General features: G+C 62.8%; 1 protein-coding gene across 5 annotated transcripts; it reads right to left on the bottom strand.

Annotated features, from left to right (window-relative positions):
- Positions 1-579: 579 nt before the first annotated feature.
- On the bottom strand, positions 580-25250 carry RNF157 (ring finger protein 157). 5 transcript variants are annotated; one of them, XM_064466995.1, is made up of 20 exons: positions 25031-25250; positions 19396-19514; positions 14890-14978; positions 14186-14332; positions 13571-13688; positions 13404-13470; positions 13213-13256; positions 12764-12811; positions 12417-12488; positions 11660-11819; positions 11305-11417; positions 10757-10995; positions 10554-10662; positions 10244-10355; positions 9619-9842; positions 9403-9468; positions 9030-9078; positions 7411-7521; positions 3661-3701; positions 3124-3214 (listed from the first exon to the last, which is right to left on the bottom strand). In XM_064466995.1, the coding sequence occupies exons 1-19, from the start codon at positions 25116-25118 to the stop codon at positions 3661-3663; spliced, it is 2016 nt and encodes a 671-aa protein (XP_064323065.1). In that variant the 5' UTR covers positions 25119-25250; the 3' UTR covers positions 3124-3214. The 5 variants fall into 5 exon arrangements, with proteins under 5 accessions (XP_064323063.1, XP_064323064.1, XP_064323066.1 ...); XM_064466998.1 differs by having other exon boundaries at positions 9619-9812; positions 25031-25204; XM_064466993.1 differs by lacking the exon at positions 3661-3701 and having other exon boundaries at positions 580-3214; positions 9619-9839.
- Positions 25251-27216: the final 1966 nt, after the last annotated feature.

The raw sequence follows: 27216 nt of genomic DNA, 5'->3' as shown, positions 1-27216 counted from the left end.
GGCTGTCTGCGAGCGCCCCACTTGCCGCAAGGTGCTTCCCCCCACCACGCAACAGCCCCTCCATTAAAACCGAATTATAACCCCCCCCCTTACAGCCCTCCTCACCTTCAAGGCATCAGCTCCCAGCACGAGTTTTCTTCCCTGGCATTGGAGGGATTTCGCTTCAGCGCTCCTCTTCTCCCCTTCCCCTCCAGGAAAGGTCCCCTCTGGGTGTCCTCATCCGTCCCCGCAGTGCCGGGGCCCCGGCGCCTGTGCCCACTGCCCGGCCACCCGCACCCCACGCCAGGAAGCTGCCGCTACCCCCGGCCAGGCTCTCCCGGCAGAGGTTTCGTTTGCATTTGCACCTTCTCCATCCTGGCAGGGCTCGGAGGAGGCAGGATTTAGGATGGGTCAGTAATGCAGGCTGAAAGGCACATTGGGAAGTGTTTTAGGAGACCTGAAGCAGCTGGGCTGGTTTTGGGGAGGTGCAGGGGGACGGGTGGGTGGATGCTCCCAGCCAAAAAGGGTTTCCACCCACCGACCCCCAGGACCCCGACTGCTCTCGCCTTGTAACCACAGAATGACTCCGGACACTTCGTTGACATAAGATACCCTTTATTAAACATACTCTTAAAATCCAAAACATGCTCAAAGCAAAGCCGTAAGCAGCAATCTGGTTTCCTTCCTTAAATCCCTGGCGGGTGGATCCCTGGAACAAGGGGCTGCCCTGCGAGGCAAGGGGCCGTTGCTTTTCACGCCATGCTGCCGGCACTGGCAGCTCCTGCCCACCCCTCGTCCCTGCTGGGTGGCCGAGGACGGCGCTGGTGTCACCTGCACCAAAACCCTGTCTCTCCTGTGCCACGGCGGAGGATGCTCGTGGCTTTGCTTGAGAGCACGCTGCATGGGCACAGCCTCCTCCCGGCTCCTCTCCATCGCCGTGCGCTCGCCGGCAGCCAAGGTCCCTCCAAGCGAGCGTCAGGTGCCCGCACGCAGCCACCCCGCTCTGCAGCCACCCCGTGAGATGCCTTGGGGACACACAGCCCGGAGCAGCCAGAAAACCCTCCTGGTCGCCTCCCAGCACCTGCCTGTCCTGCCAGCAGCCACAAGCACTGCTGCAGCCCTACGCTGCGGTGCCTGGCCAGGCCAGGCGAGCTCTCGTTGTCCCCTTGAAGCCACGAGGAAGGCTGGGCTTTGGTAGACAAGCCACCCCTGGAGCATCAGACTGATTTTTTCCCATCCCTGCCCGTGCCGGAGGGTCAGGGGACAGCCGGCTTCCCACAGCCCCCCTGGTTTTCTCAGCTCAGTGTGACGGTGAACCCCCAAAGCTCTGCCTGTGCCCAGCACGGTGCTGCTGACTCCTCGGGGGTGGGACACCCAAACCCACGGGCTGCCCCACAGGGGGACGCAGCATGTCCCCAGATAGGGTGCAAGGCTCGTCCCCGCTGCTTTAGCCCTCCCTGCTGTTCACAGCTCCCACCCCATGGGACAGTGGTTTGGAGATGCCATCTCCCTTCAAGCACCCAGCCCTGGGTTCTCAGGGAGGAATGTGGGAGCTGTTGAGCTTACAGGAGACACGGCGGGGTGCCAGCCCGGAGGAGGGAGCAGCAGCGTGGCTGACGCTGACCCCACCTCTGGCAGGACCCACACCAGGGCCACGGAGTGAGCAGCTACTGCGGCCCCAGCTATGAGCCAGGCAGAGAAAACACACACACACACCCCCAGCCTCAAAAAGGGCTTTTACCCCGCTTTAGGAGCCACGGCCATCAGCACAGCCCATGCTCCACCGTGGGGACGGGCAGTGGGGACCTGCTCCCCGCACACACTGTGCAGCCGCTGTGGGCTGTTGCTTTCATGGTCTGAACGTCTCCATCCTAAGGTAGCTCTGAAACGGAGTTTCCTCCTGCAACGAGGAGGTGGCCTTTGCTATCACATCTGCCTGACAAAACCCAGTGGGGAGAAGGGGGGCTCAGCCTCCTGCCCTGGGCTGGCCCGAACAGCTCCAGAGCTCACTAGATTGGGATGTTGGGTCTGATGCTCCGCAAAGTAGCTTCTGACTGTCCCTGATGGTCTCCGTGTGGAGCCCAGCCTCTGGATGGCCCCATCACGTCCCCGAGGTCTGTGGCTGCCTCCCTACCCCACTGGTGTGTCTGTCCCCTGGAGCAAAACCCGGTTACACTGTCAGCCCAGTGCTGGCCAGAGGGGTGGGGATGGAGGGGTGGGGATGGAGGAGTGGGGATGGAGGGGTGGGGGTGGAGGGGTGGGGGGCAGCTCCCACCCCCTCATTCACCCCCTGCTACAAAGCGCAATGGAGAGGGCAGGACAGGTGGGACGGGGGGGTGACACTTTTGGCACTTGTTCCAGAGAGAGGGCACAGCCCCGAGCCCCGAGCTCACAGCGGGGCGGAAGACAGGGAAGTTAAATTAGGGATGCCCCAGGGGCTGGTGACCTGGGGAGGGGGGCATATTAGGTCCCCTGCCCACCCTGCTCCATCCCCTGGGGAAAAGCAACCTCGAGGGCCCGGCTCAAGAGCCCACATGCTGTCCAGGAGGAGAGTGGAGGGAGGGGACCTAGGAGGGCACCATCACCGCCACCGCAGACGTGGGGACGTCCCACGGCATGGCACAGAGACATCCCATGGCATGGTATGGGGCACAGATCAGCAAACCTGGGAGGGGCCGGCCCCCCCACGAAGGTCACCGGCTCATGCACTGCAGATGCTAATGTCAACACTTGTCCTTAACCCGCACCCCTGGGCATCCTCCTCCCATCATCCCCCTCCATCCGTGTCCCCGGACCCCCTTCGTGGGGTGAGCCCGTCCCATCTGCTCCACATTCTGGAGGAGAGGAGCCCAGGGGTGTGAGATGGCCGGGGGCAGGAAGGGACCCCAGCCTGCCCCCATCGGGGCTGGAGGATGAGAAGGTGCTGATGGGGGGGCTCCAAAGTGACATGGCTCTCGGCCCCCCTCTGCACAGGGGGGCCGGGGAGGAAAATTCAAGGTTACCGTCTTTTCTTTCAAAAATCAGTCCTGCTACAGCTGAGGGGTAGAGGTGGCGATGCCCATGGTGCCCGGACACCAGGGTCCCTCTGGGTGGGCGGGGGGCTGTGTGCCCCCGCCGAGGCTGAGCCCTCACGTGGGATGGGCAGCCGCTGCCTGCTCCAGGTCTCAGGTGCCGGGGGGGCTGCGGGGCCAGGGCGCCTGCTGCAGCCGCACGTTGTTGTTGGCTGCCTCTGAGCCTGGGGGGGAGAAAACGGGGGGTTAGGGACCCCCAAAGCCCACCGGTGCGCTCCACTCATCTTTCCATGGGGCATGCAATGTAGTCTCCCCGAATAACACCCACCTCCCCAGCCCCCCTTTGGGTTTTGGCTGCAGCAAGGGCTGGCAAGTGCCTCCACTTACCTTTCTGGGCCAGAGAGCCCCTTAGACCCCCCATTTTTGGGGAATGCCGAGGGGCAAACAGGAAGCATCATGCACTGTGGCTGGGTTTTAATAACCCAAATGGAGATGGGCTGCCTCTGCCCCCCCCCGAGCCCGGGGAGAGGGCACATGCGGATGCCCTGCGGGGGCTGCAGGTTCGGCACTAAGGGACGTCACCCTGGCCAGGCCAGCAATGCCGGGGCGAGGGGTGCCAACCCCCCGGGAGGCAGAGCACGAGGCGGGCGCAGGCTCTGGGGTCTCATACCTATTCCTCAATGTTAATGGGGCAGGAGTCCGGCACGGCAGCTGCGTGGCAGGAGAGACCAGAAGGCACATGGTGAAGGCGGGAGCGGAGGCGGCGCGGGGACATGCACGCGAGCGAGTAAACGGGGCGACCGCGGGGGGCCGGCGGGGGGCTCGCCACCTGCGAACGGGTCTGGGACGAGGACAGGGAGACACCGCCGGGCACGGTGCGAGGGGGCTGTCATGCGTGGAGCCCCCCCGGGGTTTTGTGCCAAGGGGGACCGAGGGGCGGGCATGCTTGCGGCACGGGGGAGCCATGTCCCCGTACACCCCTCCTCTGGCTGCAGGCTCCCAGTTCAGGCAGCACCCTCCAGGGCGATGGGCAGAGCTTGGGACCTGCCTGCCCGTGGCTTGCATCCCACCACCCAAAGGATCAGAGGCTACGTGGTGCCCTTAGGAAGGGGGTGCACCTCTAAAGCGGGGCGGCCGCTCCCACCAGCAAAGTTAAGCCCTGTGCCCAAGGGGGGGGGTGGCAGCTCGAGGGTGGTGGGGGCTGTGTGAGGGCACCCCAAGGCCAAGAGCAAGCGCTGAGGCTTTCCCAGAGAGGGAGCAATAAAACCCACTGCCTGCTGATTTATGGGAGGTGACAGCTGCTGTTTCAACTGGCTTTTCATGGCAAGCTCAGGCTGGAGAGCAAGGCACGTTAAGTCTGCGGATCCCGGAGGGAACGGAGAATTAAACAGGACCACACATACACACACCCCTATACACACGCACACCGAAATCCCATTAAGAGCCTGATATTGCATAAGTCACCGCAGCGCGCCGGTGCAGAGACCCAGCTCAGCTCAGCGCACCCTTGGGAGGCTGCCGAGGAGCCGGGCTGGGGGCAGCAGGACACAGTCCGGCCCCGCCGCAGGGACCTGGCCCCGCGCCCACCCGCCTCTCCTGCCCTCGGGCTGCAGGAGGGGGCTCCCCCCCGCCATTAGCAGCCGTCAGACCTGCCCTGCGCAGACCAGCTCCCAAAGAGCATCGCGGCGAAACCCAACCGCCTCGGCCGGCCCGCTGCGATATCGCTTACAGCTCAGATCGTCCGCGGGTTTAAACCGGCAAAAGCCCTCAGGGGATTTTCAGGCCTTCTGCCACCTCCGACGCAGCAGCTCCCCAACGCTCCCCACCTCGCCGCCAGCCTTTCCAGCGGGCGCCTTCCCCCCGTTCCTCCTTCCAACGCTGCTTCTGCCGCCCCATCCCTGGCAGAGGCTGTGGCCGTGGCCAAGGATGCTGAGCCCCGGGGACAGCCCCTGCAACCTGCTGCACGCCCCGGGGCTCTGCAGGAGCTACTTGAGGCTGTGGGGATTATTTAGACCTCATGTCCAGAAATCCCTGGGATGGGGCCTTTCGACTCCTCCCAAAGCCTTTTCCCACCAGACTGAAATCTGCAGAGATTTCACAGCAGCGCTGGGGATGAGCAAACCTTTCCACTTTGAGGAACAACAGCCCGCACCTTCATCCATTACAGAGAGGGCAAAAACCAACCCACAGGTCTGGTCACAGCAAAATCTTCCCACAAGAGAAATTTGGGGAGGAATAACATATAATATCATCAGCATCATCACCGGTTAAAGTGATTTGCTTAAAAAAAGCTTTCAAGAAAACAGCACCTGGCCCCAAACGAAAAGTCCACCCTGTTCTTGCTGCCCCTGTGGACACGATTACATCCAAACCTGCAAGAAACCTCTGCCAAAAAGGGCTTTTCCAGTGCATGAAACCAGCCCTGCCATTGCAATCCAGCACCACCAGAATTAAAGCGTGCCTCAGATCATCTCCGTCGCAAAGCGGCCGAGTCCTCACGGGGGGGGCTGCTGACCGGGAGCAGACGGGGGAAGGAAGGAGCTGCCCTGACTCTAACGAACAAAACCGACATTGCAAAACACCGATTGCAGCCAGGAAACGATCGACCGGCTGTTGCAGCCCCGCGGGCGGCAGCTCCCCGTCACCACCCCGGCTCCCCAGCTCTTCCCAGCACCCCACGGCAACCCCTTTAAGGCAGAACTCTGCATCCCCGGAGTTATTCCCTCCAGCCCCTCCGCCATCCCCAGGGGACCACGGGCAGCCCCGAAGCCCTCGCTCTGCACCTCCCCTGCCCCCGGCCCCGGCGCGAGCAGCAGCCCCCCGCTTTTCCCAGCAGATGCCGAGGCCGGAGCGCCCCATCATGCGGCGGCAGCGCGGCTCCCTGCCCAGGGCTCCAAGCAGCACAGCCGCCGGACGCACGTGGTGGCCAAAGGGTGGAGAGCCTGTCCTCGGCTGGGCTCGGCCCAGATTCTGCACCCCAGCCCAGGAGGGCGATGAAGCCATCACAGGCCTTGGAGCAGAGCAAGAATTTGGCTCCGAGCCATTTGGGCTGCAAAGGCTCCCCCCCGCCCTTCCTCATCCTCCCCCGGCACAACCAAGGGGAACACAGCCAGGGATGGCTTTGGCTGGTGCCACAGATGGGGGATGCTTTGCCAGGACCCCCAGCAAAGGCAGGGGGGCTGCTGGGACACCCCCAGCCCCCTGGGCTGGCCGGGCTCAGCCAGCTGCTGCCGGAGGGTGATGAAGGGGACACGGGGCATTTGTGGCAGGCGCCTGTTTCTCCCCAGGAGCCTCAGCTGAGTTTCTCCTGTGCACAAACGGCCAAGATCAGGCAAGGCAGTGGGAAAGGAAGCTTTCCTGGAGGAGAAGTGGGGAGGGAAATAGCTTTCCCCTCCTGGGGGGGGGGGGGGGGCTGGGCTGGTTTTACCCACCCTCTCAGCCCTCCAGCACCCGCTGCGGGTCTGGGACCTGCCACAAATTGAGCCGAAGGGGCAAGGCAGGGGCAGAGTTGCTTTTAGCTTGTCCACAAATGTATTGACGCAGACGTGGACCCTCCCAGGGCTTCACCTTGGCTTTCTCCCCTCCTGTTTTCCCACCCTCCGGCTGATGGAGAGGAGCCTGTGGTGCTGGGCAGGGTCCCCAGCCCGCTGCCCCCTTGGCCCACGCAGGGACCGGGGGTCACCAATACATTTGTCACCTTTGGGCAACTCTGGGCAGGGAGGGGACACAAGCGTAGGTTGAGAAAACCGTGTTGGCACAGAGCGAACATGAACTTTCACACGGACGGCAGAGCCTGGGAGGGAGGAAGGAGAGAAAAAAGGGATGGAGAGAGGGTGAGAGGAAACAGGTGGAAGGAGGATGGGAGAGAAAGCGTGAAGAAATGGGAAAGAGGGATGAACTCTGGCGCTCTGCAGAAGGAGAGCTAGACCTGACATGCCCCATCTCCCCAGCCCTGGAGGAAGAGGAGCGGGAGGCAGGCAGGCAGCCCCTGCAGCAAGGCTGGAGTTGCCGTGCCTCGTGTCCCAACCCAAAATACTGCTGCACCCACCACGAGTCCAGACCAGGCTACCATCGTGCCACAAACCCCCTTCACGGGGAGGGCTGGTGCCCCCCTAGGGTGCCAACAGCCCCCAGACCAAGGGGCAAAACCTCCCAGCAAAGCAAGTCTGTGACCCCCACCCCCCCGGGGACATCCCAGTGGGGACGTGCCTGGCGCTCCGCCCCGTGGCGGGACGGGAGGTGGGGTGCCGTGAGGACAACCTGGTAGGGATGGGGACGGTGGGGACGGTGTTGGGGTGGGGGGTGGAATGATGGTGATGGCAGTGGGAGAGGCAGGATGGATGCAAAGGGCGGGGGTGATGCAGGGAAGAGTGGAACTGTCCCCCCACCCCAAGTTCATGTTCAGCAGGTGGCCACTCACCAGGTAAGCAGGCCTCAGAGCACAGTTTATTGTCCAGCGCTTTCACGTGTGCGATGCCCAAGTCATTGTTATTGTCACACCTCAGACCGAGGAAAGCGCCTGTCCTCGGGCCTGGAAGGGAGTTAAGGCAGTTAACGCCGCGGCTCGGCGCTGGGGCTTGCCATTGCCTTTTTAGTGGTGGGGTGGGGGATTTCTGGGTCTGTTTCCTCTCCCCTCCCCGCCCTCTTTCAAAGAAAAAAAACCCAAAAAATATAAAAAAATGATGCATCTAGATGGGAATGGGTGAAGAGCGGACAATAACGCACGTGGGCACGGTCCGAGCTGCTCCTTTCCTTGCACCGGCCGCATCGGAGGGCAGCGAAACAGCAACGATGCGGCGATGGGCACTGGCACGCGTGAACCTGCCCCCCCACCGCCTGCCCGGGCTTCTACCCCGGCCGGCAGAGCCGGGCCGCGGCGGCACCCGTCACCTCCGGCCAGAGCCTCTCTGGCACCATCAGCGCGTGCACGAGAGCCGCGGGGATGCTGGTTGGAGGCAGCAACTGGATGCGTGGGGCAAAAGAAGCCGTAGCCAAGCTTTGCAGGGGGGATGGAGGCTTTTGGGGCTGAGGGAAGTAACTCTGCTTCTTAGCATCACCTGTACCGGAGATCAGCCCCCAGGCTGTTACCTGCATCCATCAGATGCAGACCACTAAACCTCAGGAGGGATGTTCCCAAGTAAGTCAGTAGCCCCGCTGAGAACGGCTGCAGGACCGTGTCCTACGGAGAAAGGCTGTCGTGCTCCCGGAGTTGTTGGGATGCCTGTGGATGTCCACCACAGCCACCACCATTTGCTCCCCAGTTGTCATATCTGAGTGTCCCCATCAGCAAGAGCCTCCCCACAGGGCAGAGGTCATGTTTTAGGGATGGGTGTTCCTGCTTTCCAGCTTGGCTGAGTGTCCAGGTCGGATGGGGGAACAGTTTTGGTATATTTTTTATATTTTTGCTAACCAGAGAGTTGCAAACATGGGAGGGGGCACTCCCGATCACCCAAAGAAATCCAAGGCAGCTGGTGGCCGATGGGACAGGGGTGATCATGTCTTTCCTTGACTATTTGAGTGCATGGGAGGAGGCGAGAAGAGCCCTCAATGCACGTGTGTTGGCTTGAGAAAGCATGTTGAGGGCCAAAAAAAATTAGGAAAGCATCCCAAAGGGAACAGTTTTGCAGCCCCCTCGGACAGGAACCAGCCCAGACAGCGGCCCTAAGGGTCAGGCTTTCAGAGATGCGAGGAAAGACCTTGGTGAGGGGAAAAACACGGAGAAGCCTCTTTCCCACTTGGCCTGTTGGAAACGCTGTTGGATCCCGCGCACCAGCCGTCGCCTGCTCTGTGCCCCGCACCGCGCTCGCCGGGGTCCCCATAGCTTCCCCTGACCCACTGGTGTTCAATCCACCCGCGGGTGGCCCCACTGCGGCGGATGCTTTCCCAGCCCCGGTGCACACGGAGGCAGCCAGGGCTCTCCCTGATGGCAGCCAGCAGGCAGGGGAGCTGGAGACGGCTCAGCGCCTGTCACTCGCTCGGCTGCCCACCGGTGACACCAAACCGAAAACAGGGGGACAACAACAACCCGGGGCCTTTTACCGTCTTCCTGCGTGGGAGAGGCGTCCTCGTCCTCCAGCACATCGTTGCCCTGTGGCACAGGCGAGAGGCAGCGAGCGTTAGCAGCCCTGCGGTGTCCCGGCACCGTGCCGGGGCCGTCCCTGGGTCCCTTTGGGGGGAACATCCCTCACCCGTGGACCAGGAAGATGAGCCTGAGTGGGGGACAGCCCCGCCAGCCCATCCGCCCCCCAGGGCACCCCCTTCCCCGTCCCAGCCCCGGGGGGACGTGGGGCCGGCCGCCCGGCGCCGCCCGGCTTCCCCCTCCGCAGGCTCCCAGAGCCGGCACAGCCGAGGTTCCCGTGCCGTGCCGGGTGGCACCGCGGCTCCCGGCCCCGCGCCGGGTGGTTACGCTTACCTCGGCATCGCGCTCCTCGGCCGACACGCTGACGAAGTTTATATCCGGGGACTCCACAGGTGTTGACTGCGGGAAGAAGGTAGAAAAGATGGAAGGGAAAAAAAAAGCCCGGAGAGTCTGGTGCGGGTGGGTTGGGAGGAGAAGTTACATCCCATGAGGAAGCTCTTGAACCTGGGGGTGATGGGTGCCATCACCAAAGCCCCCCCCAGAGCCTACCTCTTCGTCAGAGGCTGTGGCGCTGGCAGCCGCAGGCGAGGGGAGCATGTCCCCCTCCTCTTCCTCCTCCTCCGTGCCAGGAGCAATGTAGGAGCCAGACATGGAGGACACGGTGTCGGTGCTGAGCTGGGAGTGCTGGCTCTGGGAGGAGGCCATGGACATGACGGACTGGGCCAGGCTGCTGCTGACGGGCTCTGGGGGAGAGCGGGGGCTGAGCGGGGCTGCTGGGCCCCCCCAGCGCACCGGCGTGAGTCACAGCACAGCACTGGCTAATTAAAAATGGGGCTAACGAGGAGAAGCGGGGCGTGGAGCAGGAACCCGCTGCATGCCGCAGAGGTGCGATGGGTGGAAAGCTGCCAGGAGCGGGTCCCCGGGGCTTGCAGCCCCCCGTCTCCAGGTCTATGGGGTGATGAAGCAGGGAAGACAAGGGTCCCCATGCCCACCCTCTTCAGGTCTATGGGTGATGAAGCAGAGGTGACACCCCAGGGCTTCGTGCAATGTCCATGGCAGAGTAGGAAGGGGCCACGCAAACCCCCTCCGCATCCCCCCGCAGCGGCACGGACCCAAGACTTGCGATCCCACTTCTCCTGCCTTGCCAACAGCCACGAGCCCCGCCGTGCCGTACCTTCTGGGGACGAGATGGTGGAGGAGAGGGGGGTCCCGGTGCACGAGGACTGGTCGATGGCTCCTGACGATGACAGGGTGAGGTTTTCACTCTCTGGCGTCGCGCCACATTCCTGGAAGAAGAGCACATAGGAAGGACAGGATGGGGGTATTCGGCAGGGATGGATCCGTCTCCCCTGGGCATCCTTACGGATGGAGGCAAAGCCAGGAGGGGCAAACCCCAGCCAGACCCTCTGGTCCCAAACCACCCCCAAACCTTCTGCGCCCCCAGTGCCTCAGCTGGTCACCAGCACATTTCGGAGGGTGCTCACCTCCTCACGCCGGGCAGGGGATCTCCTCCTGGAGATCCTCAGCTCCGACTCGGTGCACGACTTCTCGTCCTCCTCTTCGGGCAGGATGGAGGAGTTCTGCGAGGCGGACCTGCGCGGGGGGGTGGGGGGCAAAGCAGAGGGCTTCATCCCCATCTGCAGCCCCCAGTCCCACCCTGGACCCCCGTGCCCACCCCAGTACTCACTTGGAGATGCTCTTCTTCAGCTTGAGCCCCGCGGGGCCGCAGTCGGGGAGGCGCTCGAGGGGCGAGAGGGCCCGCAGGGGGGGCAGGGGGCCGTCGCTGCCGTAGGAGGGCAGGGTCCCCGCGCCCGGGGGGTCCCCCAGTGCGCGCAGCGGCAGGGCGGCCGGCGAGGGCGTCAGCGGCCCGTTGAGGGCCTCCAGCAGCGACACCACCTCGTAGCCTGGGGGGATGTTCTCTGAGGACTGGAGAGAGAGGGGAGACGGGGTGAAGGTCCCCCCCCGGGCCATTTTGCTGCCCCCCCACCCCTGCTCCCAGCAGGATCGAGATGCCCCAGGGAGAAGCCAAAACCCAGAGAACAGATGAACCCCCTGCACAAGTTAAAGCCCCAAATCCATGGTCTTTCTACCCAAACAAAAACCCTCTTTTTGCAGTATCAACCTTGCATTTTTTTGCAAGACCCGTTCGCATTAAATAAACAAACCCTGGCCCTGGGAAGCACATGGATCCCCAGGCCTCCCTGGCTCCAGCACCGGGCTTGGCCAGGCACTGACCGAGTGCTCCTCGGAGTCGGAGGTCTGCGAGGCGATGATGGGGTTGAAGCTGGTGGGCGAGAGGGGACCCAGCTTTTTCCTCATGGCTCGGATTTGAAGCAAGGCTCGGAAAGCTGCAGCAACGAGGACGAAGGGTGGGGTGAAAACCAGGTGCTGAAAGGAGACACTCCCCCCCCGCTCCCCAGAATGCCCCCTCATTTCCCAGGAGGGGCTTCCCCACATGGCATCACTGCATATGGGGCTGGAGGGACACCAAAACCCAAGGATGGGAGATGCCAGTCGCCTCCCGAGGACGCCAGCCCCCTCTGGAGATGCCAAGCACCCCCCCGGAGACGCCAGCCCCCCCGGCCCTTACGCAGCCTGCAGATGGGGCAGTTGTTGGCCTGGTAGCGCAGGGTGTCGGCGCAGGTGTTGCACAGGCAGAGGTGGCGGCAGGGCAGGATGAGGGTGTCGCGGACGTCCGAGAGGCAGACGACGCACTCGGCGCTGTTATCACTCACCTCGTCCTCGGCCACCTGCCCCACAGGAGAGACGGGAGCTGCTCGGGGTCCCCAGCCCACACACCACAGGGTGGGTGCCCTAAAATACCATCTGCGTGCCCCAAGAGCTTGCTGCGGGGTCCTGCCTCTGTACCTGGGCTGCCTGCTCTTGAAATACAGCTCCGGGACCTTATCCCTCCCCTCCTAGAGGCTCAGAGATGGGGATGGAGCCATCAGCCACCCTACAGAGGGATGCATCCTTCACCCCAACTTCTACATATATATATATACACCCACATATACGTGTGTGTGTGTATATGTATATGTGTGTGTGTATATATATACATTTGTTGAGTGGGAGGCACGTCCCACTCTTCAAGCCCCACGGTGCCCTCCTAAGCCAGCAAGACCCAGCCAGCACGTTCCCAAAGGACCACAAAGGATAACAGAAAAAGGCTCAATCCTTCAGCTTTCTGCCTCCAGCAGCTTCGATGTCAAAACAAGACACCTGTACCACCCCGGGCAGTTCCATGTTGTGCTGCAAACTCTTGCCGCACGTGTTTTAGCTGCTGGACCTGTGCTAGGGGAAAGGGAGGACCCGCGGGATGGAGGCTGCGGGATGCAGGCGCGTACCTTGGAGTCCTGCGTGTTGTACTTGTTCTCGATGCCGTAGATCTCCTGCAGGAGGTAGCTCACACCATCCACCTGCAACCCCGTGGGGAAGGGGTGAGGAACAGAGACACAGCCCCCCAGCCACCACGGCTCCCGGCCCCCTCCTCGGGCCAGCCCTCCTCACCCCAACATCCGTGGTTTCTCTTTGCATCGATGCATTTTGAATTGCCGGTGCCCCCCCAGGCCCTCTGGGAGGCAGGAGCAGGGCAGGGACAGGCTGCTCCCCAAAAGCCCCTTGCTGCCTCCCCCCCGGGGCACGCAGGGCGGTGGATAGCTGCCACCACCCATGGGGGCACCCGGACACTCACCACTTGCTTCTGCTTGAGGGGCTTCACGCAGAAGGTGCCATCGCTGTGCTGGAGGGAGGAGAGCACATGGGTGGGCACCGGGGCTGAGCACCCCAGGGACTGCTCTGCTCCATCGCCCCCCCACCCCGTAGCTGTCGCTGCTCCCACCTCGCTCCCAACCAGCCCGTTTTGCAGCAATTCTGGTTTTCCCCCGACACCCCGGTACCAGGCAGGTGTGGGATGTCACACACATTGCAAGGCTGGAGACTTGTTGGAGCGAGGAAGATGGAGTTGAGACCAAATACCTCAAAAATCAAGGATTTGGGGGATATTCGCAGAATTTCAGGAGCAGCTCCAAAACAGCCCCAGCCCAGCAGCACCATCCCGAGCCCCGCGGGGTTTCTCCAGGCTCTCGCACCCAGTGGGTGAAGGGGTGGGAGGGGGGAGGACAGCCCCAGCTCGGCCCTTACCTTCTCAAAGGTGGCCAGCAGCACGTGGCAGTGCCCAGCGTGCTCTGCAAGACACAAAGGGACAGGCAGGGCTCAGGGCAGGGCCACGGTGGCAGCAAGAAGCAGGAGGCTCTGCCCGGCTGGCGCACGGGCCGGCACCGTGGTGCCAGCAGCAGGGCTAAGCCCAGCCCAGCAAGGAACACCCTCCTCACCCTCTCCTTCATCGACCACCGCGTGCACCACCATGGGGTACACCTCCCGGTCCAGGTCGAAGCCCAGCTGGAGAGAGACAGGAGGAGAGGCTTGGTGAGATGGAGCAGCGACGGAGGCTTCATCCCGCGTCGGTAACCGTACGATGCCGTGGTCCAGTGGGACCCACCTCCTCCTCGCTCCACTCGGAGGGGTCGACGGTGTGGGAGGGCACGCAGAACTGCTGGCACACCCCCCGCTTGTAGTGCACCGTCTCCGACTGCAGGCTGTTGTCCCTGGGGATGTAGCTGTCCCATGGAGAGAGGACAGAGTCAGGGGCACGGCGGGCGTCCCCGCGCTCCTCCCAGGCCCCCAGCTCACAAGGATGCTGGGAAGATGGGAGAGAGGGGGGTCACTCCTCCCCACCCCTCTTGGGGCTGAGTCAGGAAGTCTTAAGAAGAACTAAAATAATCCTGGGGCTAAAACAACCCCAGGGCAGCCAACAGGGGGCAGGAGGGGCAATGATTTCTCCTGGTCTCAGCTCTGACCTGAAGGTAGCAAGGAAGAGCAGGATGGGATGGGGAAGGAGAAGGTGGGGGCTGGCAGGGACCTTGGGGTGGCACCTGGGGGAGGCCAGGACCCCCCTTCCAGCCTCAGCACCCCCAGCAGCTGCCTCCTGCCCTGAGGAGGGGAGATGCTCCAGGGATGAGAGGCTTCATCTCCATCGGCAGAGCCCCACACCGGGCTCGGGGGGACACAGGCCAGGCTGGGGGGGGGGGAGACACACCAGTCTGGGGCTCCTCACCTCGCCACCCCGTTGTGAAACTCCTCGCTCGCCTGGTAGTAGATGGTTATGGCCACGCGGGCGTCTGTGTCGAAGGTGAACTCCACGTTGTAGTGCACCTTGGCTTTGCTGACTTCTTCCCCCAGGGTCTTCACCTCTTCCGAGCACCTGGCGAGCACAGAGGGTCCGGGAGATGGGCACCCCTCGGGGAGGGCTCGGGGTGCCCCAGGACTGTCCCACTGGCAGAGGCAGTTCCCCCAGTGTGAGGTTCCCCTTGGCACCGATGGCCCCAAAGAGGGCTGCCCCCTCCATCAGGGGAAACTGAGGCACGCCAGGAGGGCCCAGCGTGGCCAAGGTCAAACCAGCAGACTGGGAAGCGCCGCAGGCAGATTTCAGCCGTAATCCTGAATCTCCCGGCCTGTCTGCAATCCCCAGCCTCCCTCCAACAAAGCTTTTGGGAGGTGGGGGAGGAAGAAAAAGCAAAGCACTTCAAAGGCAGCACTAAGCTCCTCTAATCCCGTGACGGAGCCAGCGCAGCATGCTCACCCCTGCCAGGAAGGGAAGGGGCACATTTAGACAGCAATGGCTCATCCCCTCTGTCTCCCTGTGCTGAGATGAGAGCATCCCCGCGCTCAGCATCCCATGGGAGCATCCAGTGGACCCTTCCCTCCCTGTGCCTCGTGGCCACGGGGTGCCTGGCCCTGCCTTCCCCCAACAGGACTCACTTGACAAGGCGCAGGGTATCCTTGCGGATGTTGATTAAGCTCCTGAGGGTCTTCACGGGTTCCTGAGGAGGTGGAGCAGCATAAGGGAACTAGGACGAGAGAGACACCGGTGAGGACAGATGCACGCTGGGGGCGTTACAGCAGCCACAGACCTTGTCCCCGGACCCCCAGTGACCCAGCCCCAACCCGACATCCTGCATGCCCAGGGTGGGCTGCACAGCCTGATGGGTGCTGAGCACCTGCAGCTCCCACTGGCACTTGGGTGCCAGGCAGCGTGACTAGAGGGACATCCCCCCTGCAAAGAGCAAGCCCAAAACTCCTTGCAGGGGACAGTTTCACTGCGGGGAGGGGCACGCAGAGAGGGGCTGTTCCTCGTCCCTTTGGCTGGAGGGTGGGGGGACACAGGGCAGGCAGGCGGCTGCTGATGTACTTTTATGCTGCTGGATGAGGCTGGGCAGAGGGAGGCTGAAGCTCCCTCCCCACCCATCAGCCAGAGCACAGACACAAGTGTCCCCATTTTCTCCTGAGGATGGATGGGATTTGGGCAGTGGGGTCTCTGCCAGCCCCGTGCCCAGAGCAGGGAGCCCACCGGGCGGCTAGGCAGGAGCAGGCAGGCAGCAGCACTACCAGGGAGAGGTGTCATGCCACCCTCCAAGGTGACCTTGCCCTTCCTGGTCCTTCCTGTCCACCTGCACAGGGGCTGCAGGGCTTGCTGGGGAGAGGGGACGCGGTGGCAGCCAGGGGACTCCCTCTCCTTGGCACTACAGCCACCCAAGGGAGACCGAGGGCACTGGGGGAGGGATGCAGGACCCACCTCCCCCCTCCCCAGGAAGGGATCAGCCTCCCCGGGGGGACAACGCAACCACATGTTGGAGGGACAGAGGCTTACACCAGGATTAACACCCAGCTCGTTGGCGAGCTGTCACCGCATGCCAGGGGACAGCCAGGGCCAGGAGGGCATCAGGTGCCGACGTGGATGGCAGACGCTCACAAGAGCCAAAGGGCTCAACTGCTGCCCTGGGAGAGGGAACAACCACCGAGCCAGGCTGCCTGGGTCCCTTCGTCCCCCCGGCCTGGAGCAGGGGCTCGGGGACAGCGAGGCTCCAAGGGGACAGGCCGGATTGCAGATGGCACTCGGGGATGCCCCGCTGAGAGCCCGTTTCCCATGTCCCTGGCGCCCTCGCGTGGGAAAGCCACCGTCACCTTCCCTGTCCCCAAAGCCCCGCGGAGCGGGACAGCTGCGGCCGCACAACCGCCCCGGGGGGACCTGCGCAGGGCTCGGCGGGACAGGACGGGCAAGCGAGGGCCTGCCCCACCCCTCCTCCACCAGCCGGACACCGCCCAGCACATCCCACCACCCCCCAGCTCCAGCCCCACGGGTGGCATCAAAAGGCACGTCAGAGCCTGGGCTGGAGGCAGCGCAGATGGCACAGGGCGCTTTGAAGGTGAACCTGTGGCACCTTGGAATTGCCACCTTCTCCCTCCCCTCCGGGGGGGGGAAAAGGGCAGCTGAGTCATTAATCTGGTATTAATGAGCTTTTTAATGAGTCACGAGCACTAAACGGGCACCTGCAGAACCGTCCGTTGCAGCTGGAAGGGAGCAAGTGAGAAAAGGCCTCCGAGCTGGAGCGCAGCCGTGTCGCGACATGCCGTGCCATGCCTCGATACATCCTCTGCTATTCAAATTAATGAAGCAATCCAATCTTGCTCATTTGCACCTTGCCCAGCCGAGCCGTACCCACGCCAGCCCGCGGTAAGAAGCAGAGTTCACCCACGGGTGCAAGCCCCCGCCCGCCGCCGCACCCAGGGGTGGGCGATGGAGGAGGAAGCGGGCAGCCGGGTGCCCCGGACGCAGCCCCGCGGGGGCCGTTGGGCTGGGAAGGATGGGGAAGCGCCGCAGGCAAATTTCTTGCTGCAGAAACCGCTTTGCCGTCGCCGTTGGGCTCTTTCACACCCACGTGTGGGCCCTTTTTTGAAGGGGGGTGGGGGGGTTGGTGTTCTTTCTGAATGAAATTTTGCAAGCCAGATTTGCACATCAGAAAGGGGCTGTTTAAAGGACTTTTTTTTTTTTTTTTGCATCTCCTCAATTTAAATCAAGCTGAAAAAGAACAGAAAAAAAACCTCACTGCAACCGTTACGCATTAAAAAACACCGTCCATGCATCTATAGGGACATTTGGTCCAGGCTGGCTTCTGTTAGAGTAAAAAAAAAAAAGAAACCCAAAACCTCAAAAATCTTTCTTGGGGTTTTTCTACAGGCAGACCCGGGCTGGTTTGCGTGGGCAGGGAAACCTGGTGGCACATTTCAACAGTCGTCGGCTTCCCCAGAACGCCCCGTGTTCTCTGGGTGCTGCAAGCAGCTTCTCTGCTCCTCAGCCCCTGCAGAGGTGTCCCCAGCATGGTGGCATCTACTTAAACCTGCAACGCCCTTCCCAGCCCCTTGGGAACCAGTCCCAAGCTGGAAAATCCAGATTATCCCGTATCTGTGGAGGGGAGAGTCTGCGCAGCCGCTGGGTGCTCTGCACATCCCCGCGGCAGCAGCGCTGTTATAGCTCAGCCAAGGCGCTCGGCTCGGAGGGGTCTTGGGACACAATTTTTTTCCCAAGACCTCCTGGCCCTCAACAGCCAAGGAACCCAAAATAAATCCCCCACCAAAAAGCGCTGGCCATGTCCGACACTCCCAGCCCAGCCAGGGCTCCGACAGCTGGCCGGAACGCAAACGCGTCGGAGCCAAGAAGCATCAGGACAGGTCTCGGAGGCGGCATCAGAGATACCCAAATGATACCTGGACACAGGCTTGGGCCAGGAACAACACAGGTCCTCCCGGACCCCTCCCGGAGCCCCCAGACTGGCCCGACCCAAATGCCCGGCCCCAAAATACCCGCCGCTCCCCGGGGAGATGAGGCGCGGTCACAGCTCTGCAGCCCAGGGCTGTCGGTAATTAAGCCGGAGCAATGCAATTTAGTTTGCAACGCTATATTAATTCTTTCTGCTGTTTCCAAGCTGTTCCTTTACCTTCCCCACTGCTTCTGCAGTCGGGGTGTCTGACTCAGGAACTTCTTGCTGGGCAGTTTAGAGGCTTTTACTGTAGTCAGGAGGATTTCTCAGAGCTCACTGCTGGAGAGAGCACCCGAATACTGACTTTGCATTTTCTGGGGAAGCGCAGAGGATGGAGAGAAAGGCGCTGCCTTTCCCCATCCAGCGCTCATGGGTTTTGAGGGGCGCTCCTGCTCTCGGCTCTGCCACAATCCCTGCTCTGGCACAGCCCGGGGCCGGGCTCTTCCCTGCTGAAGGACCGTACGATGCTGCCAAAACGCTGCCGAAGCCAATTTCAGGGAGGAAACGCAAACTGGGATGGCAGCAGCCTCGCCAGCCCCAGCACAGAGCAGGCAGCGTTTGAGAGCAGGGCCGGCGGCACCAGGCAAGCTTATCTCCACTCAATAGAAAAGCTTTGGTGCCTTTTAATTCCTCACCTTAGAGGGTTTTTTGACACTTGGCCCCGTCACCGCTCCAGCCGATGCTGGCGAGCCACCCTGCTGAGGTGCACCCGGAGGACTGGGGGCTGTTACCCCCGCAGCTGAAACCCTCCGTGGGGACGGCCCCACTCTCATCGCCTTCCTTCCCAAAGGCAGCGAGCAGAAAAACATCTCCAGGACTGTGGGGTCCAGGGACCTCCCCTGCAGCTGGGTTTCCCTGCGCCCTGGGACCAGATGGAGCCAGCAGCACCCAGCACCAAGAAACCCATCAGGCTGCCCACAGCCCCCACCAACCCCCTTATTTCCCCCCCCTTTTTTGTGCTAGAGCCTGGGGAATACCTTCACCTGCTCCTGTCCAGGCTACTCTACTCCATACCACACCAGCACCGTTCCCAGCGTATCCCCCAGCCCGTGCCATCTAGGCTGGGAGATGGCTGCTGGCTGGGAAAGGCAAGAGGAAAAGCATCTCTTGGAGAGGGAGCGAGAAAGGAGCTCTTCTAAATCAGCCCATCACCCCTCACCATCTTCTTCACCAGCTGATGTTTTGAAGCCGGTGGGTTTGTGCATGCAAGCAGCCCTTGTGGGTCGGAAAATACATGCCGGTGCGATGACCCGCAGCACGGGTGCGGCACAGAGGCGCCCAAAGGCAGATATCACACAATCGCCCAGCCCGCTCCCAACCACTTGCAAACCTATTCACCCATTGCAACTCAAGTTTGGCAGCGAGGTGAGAGATACAGCAATAACATCGTGTTGCTGTGGAGCACATGGATGTGGGCAGACAGGCTGAGAGGAGACCCATGTTAGTCCCCAGTGGAGGACAGGCTGGAGCAAGTAGCCAATCCTCATATTAGACATCAGAGAATACACCCGGGCCGCCCCAGGTATGCTTGGGCGGCTCTGCCCTTGGAGGGGTGACAGCCGGCAGCCTTATACCATGCACCCCCATGACACACACCGTCACCACCATTCTGGGAAGGGGCACACCCGGGCCCCGCGCCCGCCCCGGCCCCGCACCCCCCGGCACCCACCACCACGGGCCGGTTCCCCAGGAAGTTGAGGTCGCTGTTCTCGCCGAAAAGGTAACCCTCGGGGTGCGTGGAGTCGAACTTCTCGCCGCCCATGATGAAGTGGTTGGCAAAGTAGCTCCCTGCAAGGAAAGCACAGAGAGCGCCTGAGCGGAGGAGGGGGACGGGGCTCCAACCGGGCGACGGAGCAGCACGAAGCCACCGGATCGACGGCTCAGAGGTGGCTTCGTCCCCAAGGTCACCTTGTTGGGAGCCTTTTGGGTTGAGCTCAGGTGCCGCCAGCCTCCGAGCAGGCGGAGGCAAAGGGGGAGCTGGCCAAAAGCGACCCTTCCTGGCTGCCCTCTGCCTGCCTGTCTCGCCCTCCCCTCTCCCTGCCCGCATCCCCCGGCTGGCAGCGAGCCCGTCCCGGCCGGCTGCCGCAATGGCCAAAGCCTGGGCAGAGCTGGGATGGCGAGAGCCTGGTGCCGGGGTCCAGCCCCCCCAGCTCAGGGGCTGCTCCGTCCAGTGGGACTTAACGGGAACAGATTCCCATCCTGGGGCTTTGGCTGCAGCCCTCCCCTGAGCGCGGTGCCCACTCCCCTTTCCCTCCCCAGGAGATCCCCGTGAGCCCCAGCCCGGCCTAAGCCGCCCAAGGTCACCCCAACCTTCAACCACCCCCACGTTGGCAGGGGCAGCCGAATCCTGGCCTGCGAGCGGGAAGGGGAGACGGCTCCTGGGGCGGCCGAGCAGGAAAGCTGCACTAATCCCTTGTGTAAACACCAGCTAATTTCCCGAGGGGCACGACCGCAGCCCGTCCTGCCAGGGCACCACGTCTTCCAAAGCCTGGGAGCGCTGGGGGAGCCGGGCTGGCTCCCGCACCCCCGCGGATGCTGCCGCGAAGGGGCAGGCACGCAGCCCTCGGAGCGGGCTGGGTTCCTCCTGCCCAAAGCCTGGCGTCGCAGACCTCGGGTGCCGTCCGAGGCTGCGTGTCCGTAGCCAGGTACCTGCTTGGGTTTGCTGCTGCTGGGAAGGTGGGCAAAGCACAGCTGAACTGAGTTCTGTCAGTTCTCAGCCTGCAGCCTTCCCTAGGAAGAGCTTGCTTGCAGGAGGGAGGATTTTGGGGGGAGGCTGTAGACCCTCCAGGAGGTCAGCAACCCCCTGCAAAGTGCTCCACATCGCCCTAATGAATACCAGGCAGTGACCGGTGTCCCTTCTTCCCTTGCAGGGTAAAGCACGGAGCCAAAACACCAGCGTGTCCCATCCCCTGAGCTGGGAGCAGCTCCCAGGTCAGGCACTTCGAACCAGAAGAGAGATTTTCCTCCCAGCCTGGCGGGAAAGCACACTGCGGCACAGCACCCAGCCGGGGCAGCGGGGTCGGGACTTCTTAGGGGTACGAAAAGGAAGGGAAAGAGGGAGTCGAACAGGGATGGTGAGGGGCGAGCAGAAGCACTGGGAGTCAGGAGAAGCAACAGAAGGAGGACAGACAGTGAGTCCTGTGTCCCACCTGCCACGGGGACGGGGTCCGGCTTGTAAAAGCCCCAAACCCAGCAGCACAGAGCCGCGCACAGATCCGCCGGGGTCTAACCTTTGGGGTCTGCGGATCAAAGGAGCTCAAGCCTGAGCTGCAGCTCTGCTTGTGGGGACTCAAGTCAGAGGTTGCAGTTGGCTTCCAGCAGATGCAGCGACTGCCCAGGCCTGGATCAGGCCTTAATACTGCACTTAAAAACCAAAACCGAGCCCAAAGCCCAAAGGGAGGAGGAGAGGGGATCTAATGCCAGGGCAGGAGGGACGAGCAGGAACGCACAGCTTCACCCGAAGGCCCCGTGGCACAGGGGTGCCCGGATGCAGCACGCCCGTTAGGAAACGTCAACTATCAATTATTGATGCCTGCTGCTTTCTGGTCCCATTTTCCATGTACATAATTTATAGGCAGCTCCCCGGAGAAGGATGCAGCCACATGAAAAACGGAAAAAAAACCAAGACCAAAGTGCCTCGGAGCTACCTGCAGCAGCACGGCTGGGGGGGACAGGGCCGCCCAGAGCTTTTCCTGGCACTGACTTGGAGATGGGAAAAAAAAATTATATTTAAACCTGCAGAAAAACTTGCCCAGCACTGGGGGAAAGCTGGAGGATGGAGCGCAGGCTCTCTGCAATAGCTCCAGCTTTGGTTTGGTGGGCGCTGGGGGCTCCCATGGGATGGGTAGGACCACACTGCTGTCACCCAGTCTCCCTGCTGGGGGCTGGGAGCACCCTTGGGTGCTGCAGGCTCCCAGCACACCCCATGCATGGCCCAGGGGCCTCAGCTCCCCTTCTGCAGCAGATAGCACCGGCCCCGCGCTCCCTCCCAGGGAGGGTCCTCCAAAAACTTAGCCGTTAAACAAGAGCATCGAGCCATGCTGGGCTCTGCCAGGGAAGCACCGGCACGGGAGAGCCCGCGGCATCGGCAGGAGCCCCGCCGGGTGCCAGTGACCCTGTGGGCACAGCTCTGTGGCAGAGGAAGGAAGCACCTTTCCAGCCACAGCCTCCTTATTATCGGCTAATTATAAATCCTTAACCAACGCCTGTCCCCGGGGAAGGAAAGCCCATCAAGGACAGTCACGTCGCCGAGGGAAAGCCAGGCTTTAATGAGATCTTAAACTTCGGAGGCCGGGTGAGTGTGCAGCAAGGGCTGGACCGAGCGGCTGCTGGAAAGGAGGAATAAACCGAAATTGCCTGGTGTTCCTGGCAAACAAAGCGTGTCCTGCGTGCCCGTGGGCACCGTCACGCAGGACATACCCGGCACCAGCCCAGTGTCGTCATCGACCCCTTTTCTCCATCAGCACCACAGACGCCACCTTGCTTGGGGCGGTGGGATGCCCAGGGACCGGCGAGGACCCTGCGGGCGCAGACCCCGCTGCGTGCTGTGGCCGTGCCCGTGGCTCCGGCACGCGTTGCCCCCGGAGCCATTGCTGCCCTGCTGGCGTCCAGCTCGGCGCCGGTAACGCAGCCCCGGGCTCTCGCGCGCCAGGGCCCAGGTGTTTCGGCAGGGTCACAGCCCGGCTCTCCAAAGCGGCTAAAGTAGGAAAGCTCGTTCTCAGGCCATCCGCACGCTCCCGGCGAGGGAAGCGCCAGGTTTCACTCAGCCCGCAGTCGTCCCGGCGGCGTGGCCGGGGCACGGTGCCGGCACAGGGACACCCCGCAGCAGCGGGTGCCAGCATGGGGTGCCGCGATGGGCACGGCACCGCCTGGGCCCATTAAAAGGCGCTGGGTGCTTCTGCCCCGGGGCGACCCCATCGCTGCCCAGCGAGCCGGCACGCTGCGGCTTATTTAATTCAGCGCTCTGAAGCAGGCAGCCGGAGCTGGCGGTGGCTGGAGGTGAAGCCCAAACCCCAGGCACGGTGCTACTCCCTGTGCCGTGGCACTGCCACCACCGTGGGGTTGTGCTCCCCAGGACTGGGGTGTCGCTGGCTGGTTAAGCCCTTCATGCCTGTTCCCAGCCAGGGCCCTGCTCCCTGTGCCCCTTCCCGAGTGCCTGGAGGGGAGCTGGGTGCCCGCCTCAGCCAGGGAGAGGGGCTAAAACCCAGAGACTTGCCCCAGCAGCCACCCTGCAGGCTCCACAAAACAGCCACCCTCCCATCACCTTTGCCAGCATGAGATTAGAGCCACTGAAGTAAATCCCAGCCTTTGCTTCAAAATATTGGCTTAACTAATCCCATTTGCACCCCTCCTGGAGGGGACAGAACCCCCCGGATGGGAAGGGGAGATGCTTGACTGGGACAAGGCACAGCTGCCCTGTTCCCACAGGCTGCACTGGCCACCCCGAGCGAGCCTGCAGCTGAACAGCCAAAGCCACGTCCGCAGGGACAGGGAAATGCCCCAGGGTCCCGTGAGACCCCCCCCAAGGCCACATTTCCAAAGCCAGCGGCTGCTTCCAGGCAGCATTTGAGGTGAAAAGCGCGCTGCCGCCGCGGAGGAATCGGCTCTGCTGCCCACCACGTCCTCCCCTGCCTCCCTCCTGGCTGCCAGCAGTGCTGAAGGCAAATCCCCTCTCGGATTAAAAGCAAACCAGCCATAATCTCCCACAGTCACCAGCCTGCCATCGTCCCAGCGCAGATGGCCCTGTCACCTGGGCACCTCCTGCCCCTCTCCCCGAGGGCCCCGGGCAGCACCCAGACGTCCCCCCAGCTCTGCCCAGGCCCCGTCGGTGGGACCAGACCAGCAGAGCACACCTGAAAGCCCCAGTTTCTCCCTGAAAGCCAGAGTTAAGCATCAGCCTGGTGTCCTCTGCCAGCTGAGATGAGTTTGGAAGTGCTCAGCTGGGTGCACTTACTCCCCCAGAGCAGGGCACAGGGCTGGCACCCTCCACCCCTCCGTGCCCAGATATTTCAAGAGCCCCTAAAAGAGAAGCAGACCCAAGAAAAACCCTTAACGCACAGAGCCACGCCCCTGCAGAGAGCAAACCCACGCCGGGGTGGTCCCGCTTCGGCTGGCATCAAGGTGACGAGGGCCTTGAAACCGGGTAAAAGGGGGAGCCGGGGAGCCCCGCAGGAGGACGGGCTGCCAAGGACTGGCCGTCTCCAGCCCGCAGCGCCCCAGTTAACCCACCCCCCCGCAGATGTGCCAGCCACCTGTGCAACCAATTTTAGATTAAAATTAAAAAAAAAAAATCCAAGCACAGCTTTTCAGGACAACAGTGGGGCTTGTGTTGGCTCCAGGTTCTTCCTAAGGAGGTCTTTATTTGTAATTAGCAAGTAATTTGTCACAGTGCTAATGATCCAAGTGTTTACCTTATCCTATTAACTACCAAAATAGTTACCTATTAATAATATTCATTGCCGCAAGGATGCTGTGGCAATCCCTGCGCACACGCACGGTGCTCCCGGGCATCATCCGCCAATATCAGTATTTCTGCAGCTCTGAAGCACTGCGCACCCGAGGGCCGGACCCCATCACCTCTCCCCACCACGACCCCCGCATGGCCCCCCCGACACCCGCTCAGCCCGGCCCTTTGCAGGGAAATCCGAGGCACAGAGGGGAGGGACGGATTTTCCAAGGTCACGCACAAGGTTTGAGACAGGGCCAGCTTCGGGAGCGGGAGAGGCATCGCCGCCGAGCCTGGAGGCAGGGCGAGGAGGTGGGGGAGGCGAAGTCCCCCCATGGCAGAACCTGGGGTGCTGCTATGGGGCAGGGCCCTGGGAAGGAGGGATCCCCTCCAATCCCTCCCACCCTAGCCTCCCTCAGCCTCCCGGGAATTTAAACCCAGGCTTTTCCCGAGCAGCCAGCACTGGAACCACCAGCTATAAAGAGCTCCAGCCTTCCCAGCCCAGTGCCGCAGACTGCAGGCACAAATAACGATAATATCATTAAAGTCGCGTCAACTCGGCCAAGTTTGGGATCTGGGTTTGGCTGGCAAAGGGGCACCCGCAGAGGGGGCACCCCGCGGGGGGACCCGGGGGTGACCCCATCCCTGCCGCACCTCACGGAGCCAGGGTGCCCAGCACCAGGCCTATGTTTTTTAGGGTGTCCCCCCCCCAAGCTGCGCAAAGTCAGGGCTTGCTTTGGGGTGCGCAGGAGTTAACCCCAACCGCAGCAAGGTCGTGCCCGGTCCCCCCCCCGCTCGCTCCCCCCCGCCCCCCGCCCAGCGGGACACCGGGACGTGGGACCCCCCCCGGGGGGCTCACCGGATTTCGGGGGGTATCTGTAGACGGAATTAGCGGGGATATCCACTTCCTCCACCCCTGCGTTTTGCCGGCTGGTCAGAGCCCCCATGGCCGAGCCGGGCTCAGCGGGCGGGATGCGGCGGGGGGCCCTCCGGCCCGGGACCGGCACCGGGGCTGGCGGCGGCAGCCCCCGCCCGCAGCATCCTCCGCTCTGCGCCGCGCCCGGCACCGCCTCCGCGCTAGCGGCGGGGCTGCGCCAATGCGGGGCGGGGCCGGGGCTGCCACGCCCCGCCACGCCCCGCCACGCCCCGGGATGCCGGGGGCCAAGGGGCTGCCCCTGCCCCCGGGACCACCCTGCCCCGGCGTCCCCCAGCCGCACAGCAGGGCCCCCCCCAAGGGCCGCTTACCTGCCCACCCCGTGGCACATGGTCCTCCCAGTGCCACGCAGTTGCCACCCCCAGTGTCACCCAGTTGCCTCCAGTACCTCCCACTGGTCCCCCTTGCCATCACCTGCCCCCACACCATTGATCTAGGGCCCCCCCACGGTCACACACCCCAGTGACCACTGCCCACCCTACTGCCCCCACTTGCATCACCCATCTCCCACCCTTGCCCCCAGTCCCACCAGCTAGGTGACAGTGAGCAGCAACACCCCCCCCCACGGACCCCTGGCCCAGGGGCAGCTTGGGGCCCCCAAGGCTGGCTCAGAGCATGGCCCCTCTGTCCCCATACCCCCCAGCCACTGGGGTGTCCCCTGGGAGAAGACCAAGCCCCCGCTTCTCCCAGCAGGTCACCTGGGGCAGGGGGAAGGAGAGGGAGCCGCGCGGCGCTGCTCACGTTGAACCCCCCCGGTGCGCACCCCCATCTCCATCCTGCCTTCCCAGCTCTGCTCCGCACCACGAGCAGCTGCGTTTGCCGGGCACAGCCTCTGGAGGCGGGGAGCTGGCTGTCCGCTCCAGTGCACCCCAACGCACCCCCGGGTTCCCCCACTTCCCCAGCATTAAGCTACTGGGAAGCACTGGACACCTTTGCATTTCCCCCTGGGGGATGAAGGTGAAGGATGGACCCTTCAACCGCTTGCTTAAAATCCCTGGTGATGAATTAGTCCTGCAGTGCAAGTTAGTGGAGCATCACATGATTTTGATTTGAGTTGATAACACGAGTGCTATAAATATCAAACGGGAGATGTGCAGAGCGGTGATCGGCTGCCCCGATGTCCTCAGCTACTCAGCGGTGATGAGCAAAGGCCGTCCCCGGGGCTGCCGACATCGTGCCCTCCCCGCAGAGGGACCCACGCATCTCCCTTCCTCTTTGCTTTCTATCAGCACAGCCCCAAGGGCAGCTGAAAAAAGCCAAACCAAAGGGCAGCCACTGCCACGGCAAGCCCGGGGGCAGATCTGTACCCCGTTTGTCAGCCTGCCGTGGCCCCGGCAGTGACACCGTGTCCGCACCACTGGATGTCACGCCCGGGCTGGGTGCCAACGGGAGCGCTGGCCGGAGAGGAGCCGAGGGCGACATCAACACTGGGAGCTCTGGCTCTCGGAGCTGGAGCCTAGCTGGGAGCCCCGAGACCCCAGGGGCTGATCCCTGCTCACCCCAATACACCTTTTGGGGAGCCTGTTCTGCCTCTGGATCATTTAAAAATCTAGCGCAGCCCAGCATCGCTGAGCTGCCGGCGCGGCCCCGCTCCCCTGCCTCGCTCCAGCCAGCGACGGCAGCGAGGAACGCGAGCCTGGGAGAGGGAGCCAGCACATTTCATTACCAGCACACAACAGACTGCAGGGTTTTAGTGCGGATAATAATTCAAAGTTATCCCCGTGCAGATCCATAACCCAGCAGTCATTACACGCAGAGCTGCTGCATGCATGCACGGCTTGGGGGGGGGGTTCAGCGACTACTGCAGCAGCGGATTTTGTAGGACAGTGCCGCAGTGGAGCGCGGGAGCGCAGGCAGGAGCTGGGTGACAATACGGCTTCGAGGGCAGCTTCCCTCCCAAGCCTGGCCGGCCGTATCCGCGCCAGACCCCGGAACATGTAAAGCCAGAACAAACCCCAGCAGGGCTGACCTGGCAGGGCTGCAAGGAGGGGGAATCCAATGCACAGAGAAAAAGCAACGTTTAACACCAAAATGCACCTGCTGCTGGGCAAGATGCAAGTCTGAAGCGCTCGTGCTGCCCGGCCATGGGATTTGGTGCATGCGTTTGGCAG

The sequence above is a fragment of the Phalacrocorax carbo genome, chromosome 16 (assembly GCF_963921805.1).
Source record: "Phalacrocorax carbo chromosome 16, bPhaCar2.1, whole genome shotgun sequence".
Lineage (NCBI taxonomy): Eukaryota > Metazoa > Chordata > Aves > Suliformes > Phalacrocoracidae > Phalacrocorax > Phalacrocorax carbo.
The sequence above is the reverse complement of the archived record's forward strand: the minus strand, read 5'-3'. Positions and strand labels throughout refer to the sequence as shown.

Coding starts and splice junctions, on each gene's coding strand:
- RNF157 (XM_064466996.1), bottom strand. CDS start 25,118: ATGGGGGCTCTGACCAGCCGGCAAAACGCAGGGGTGGAGGAAGTGGAT. Junction 12,812..13,212: donor TGCTGGCCACCTTTGAGAAG/GTAAGGGCCGAG, acceptor TCCTCCCTCCAG/CACAGCGATGGCACCTTCTG. Junction 10,356..10,553: donor CCCCTGCCCGGCGTGAGGAG/GTGAGCACCCTC, acceptor CTCTTCTTCCAG/GAATGTGGCGCGACGCCAGA.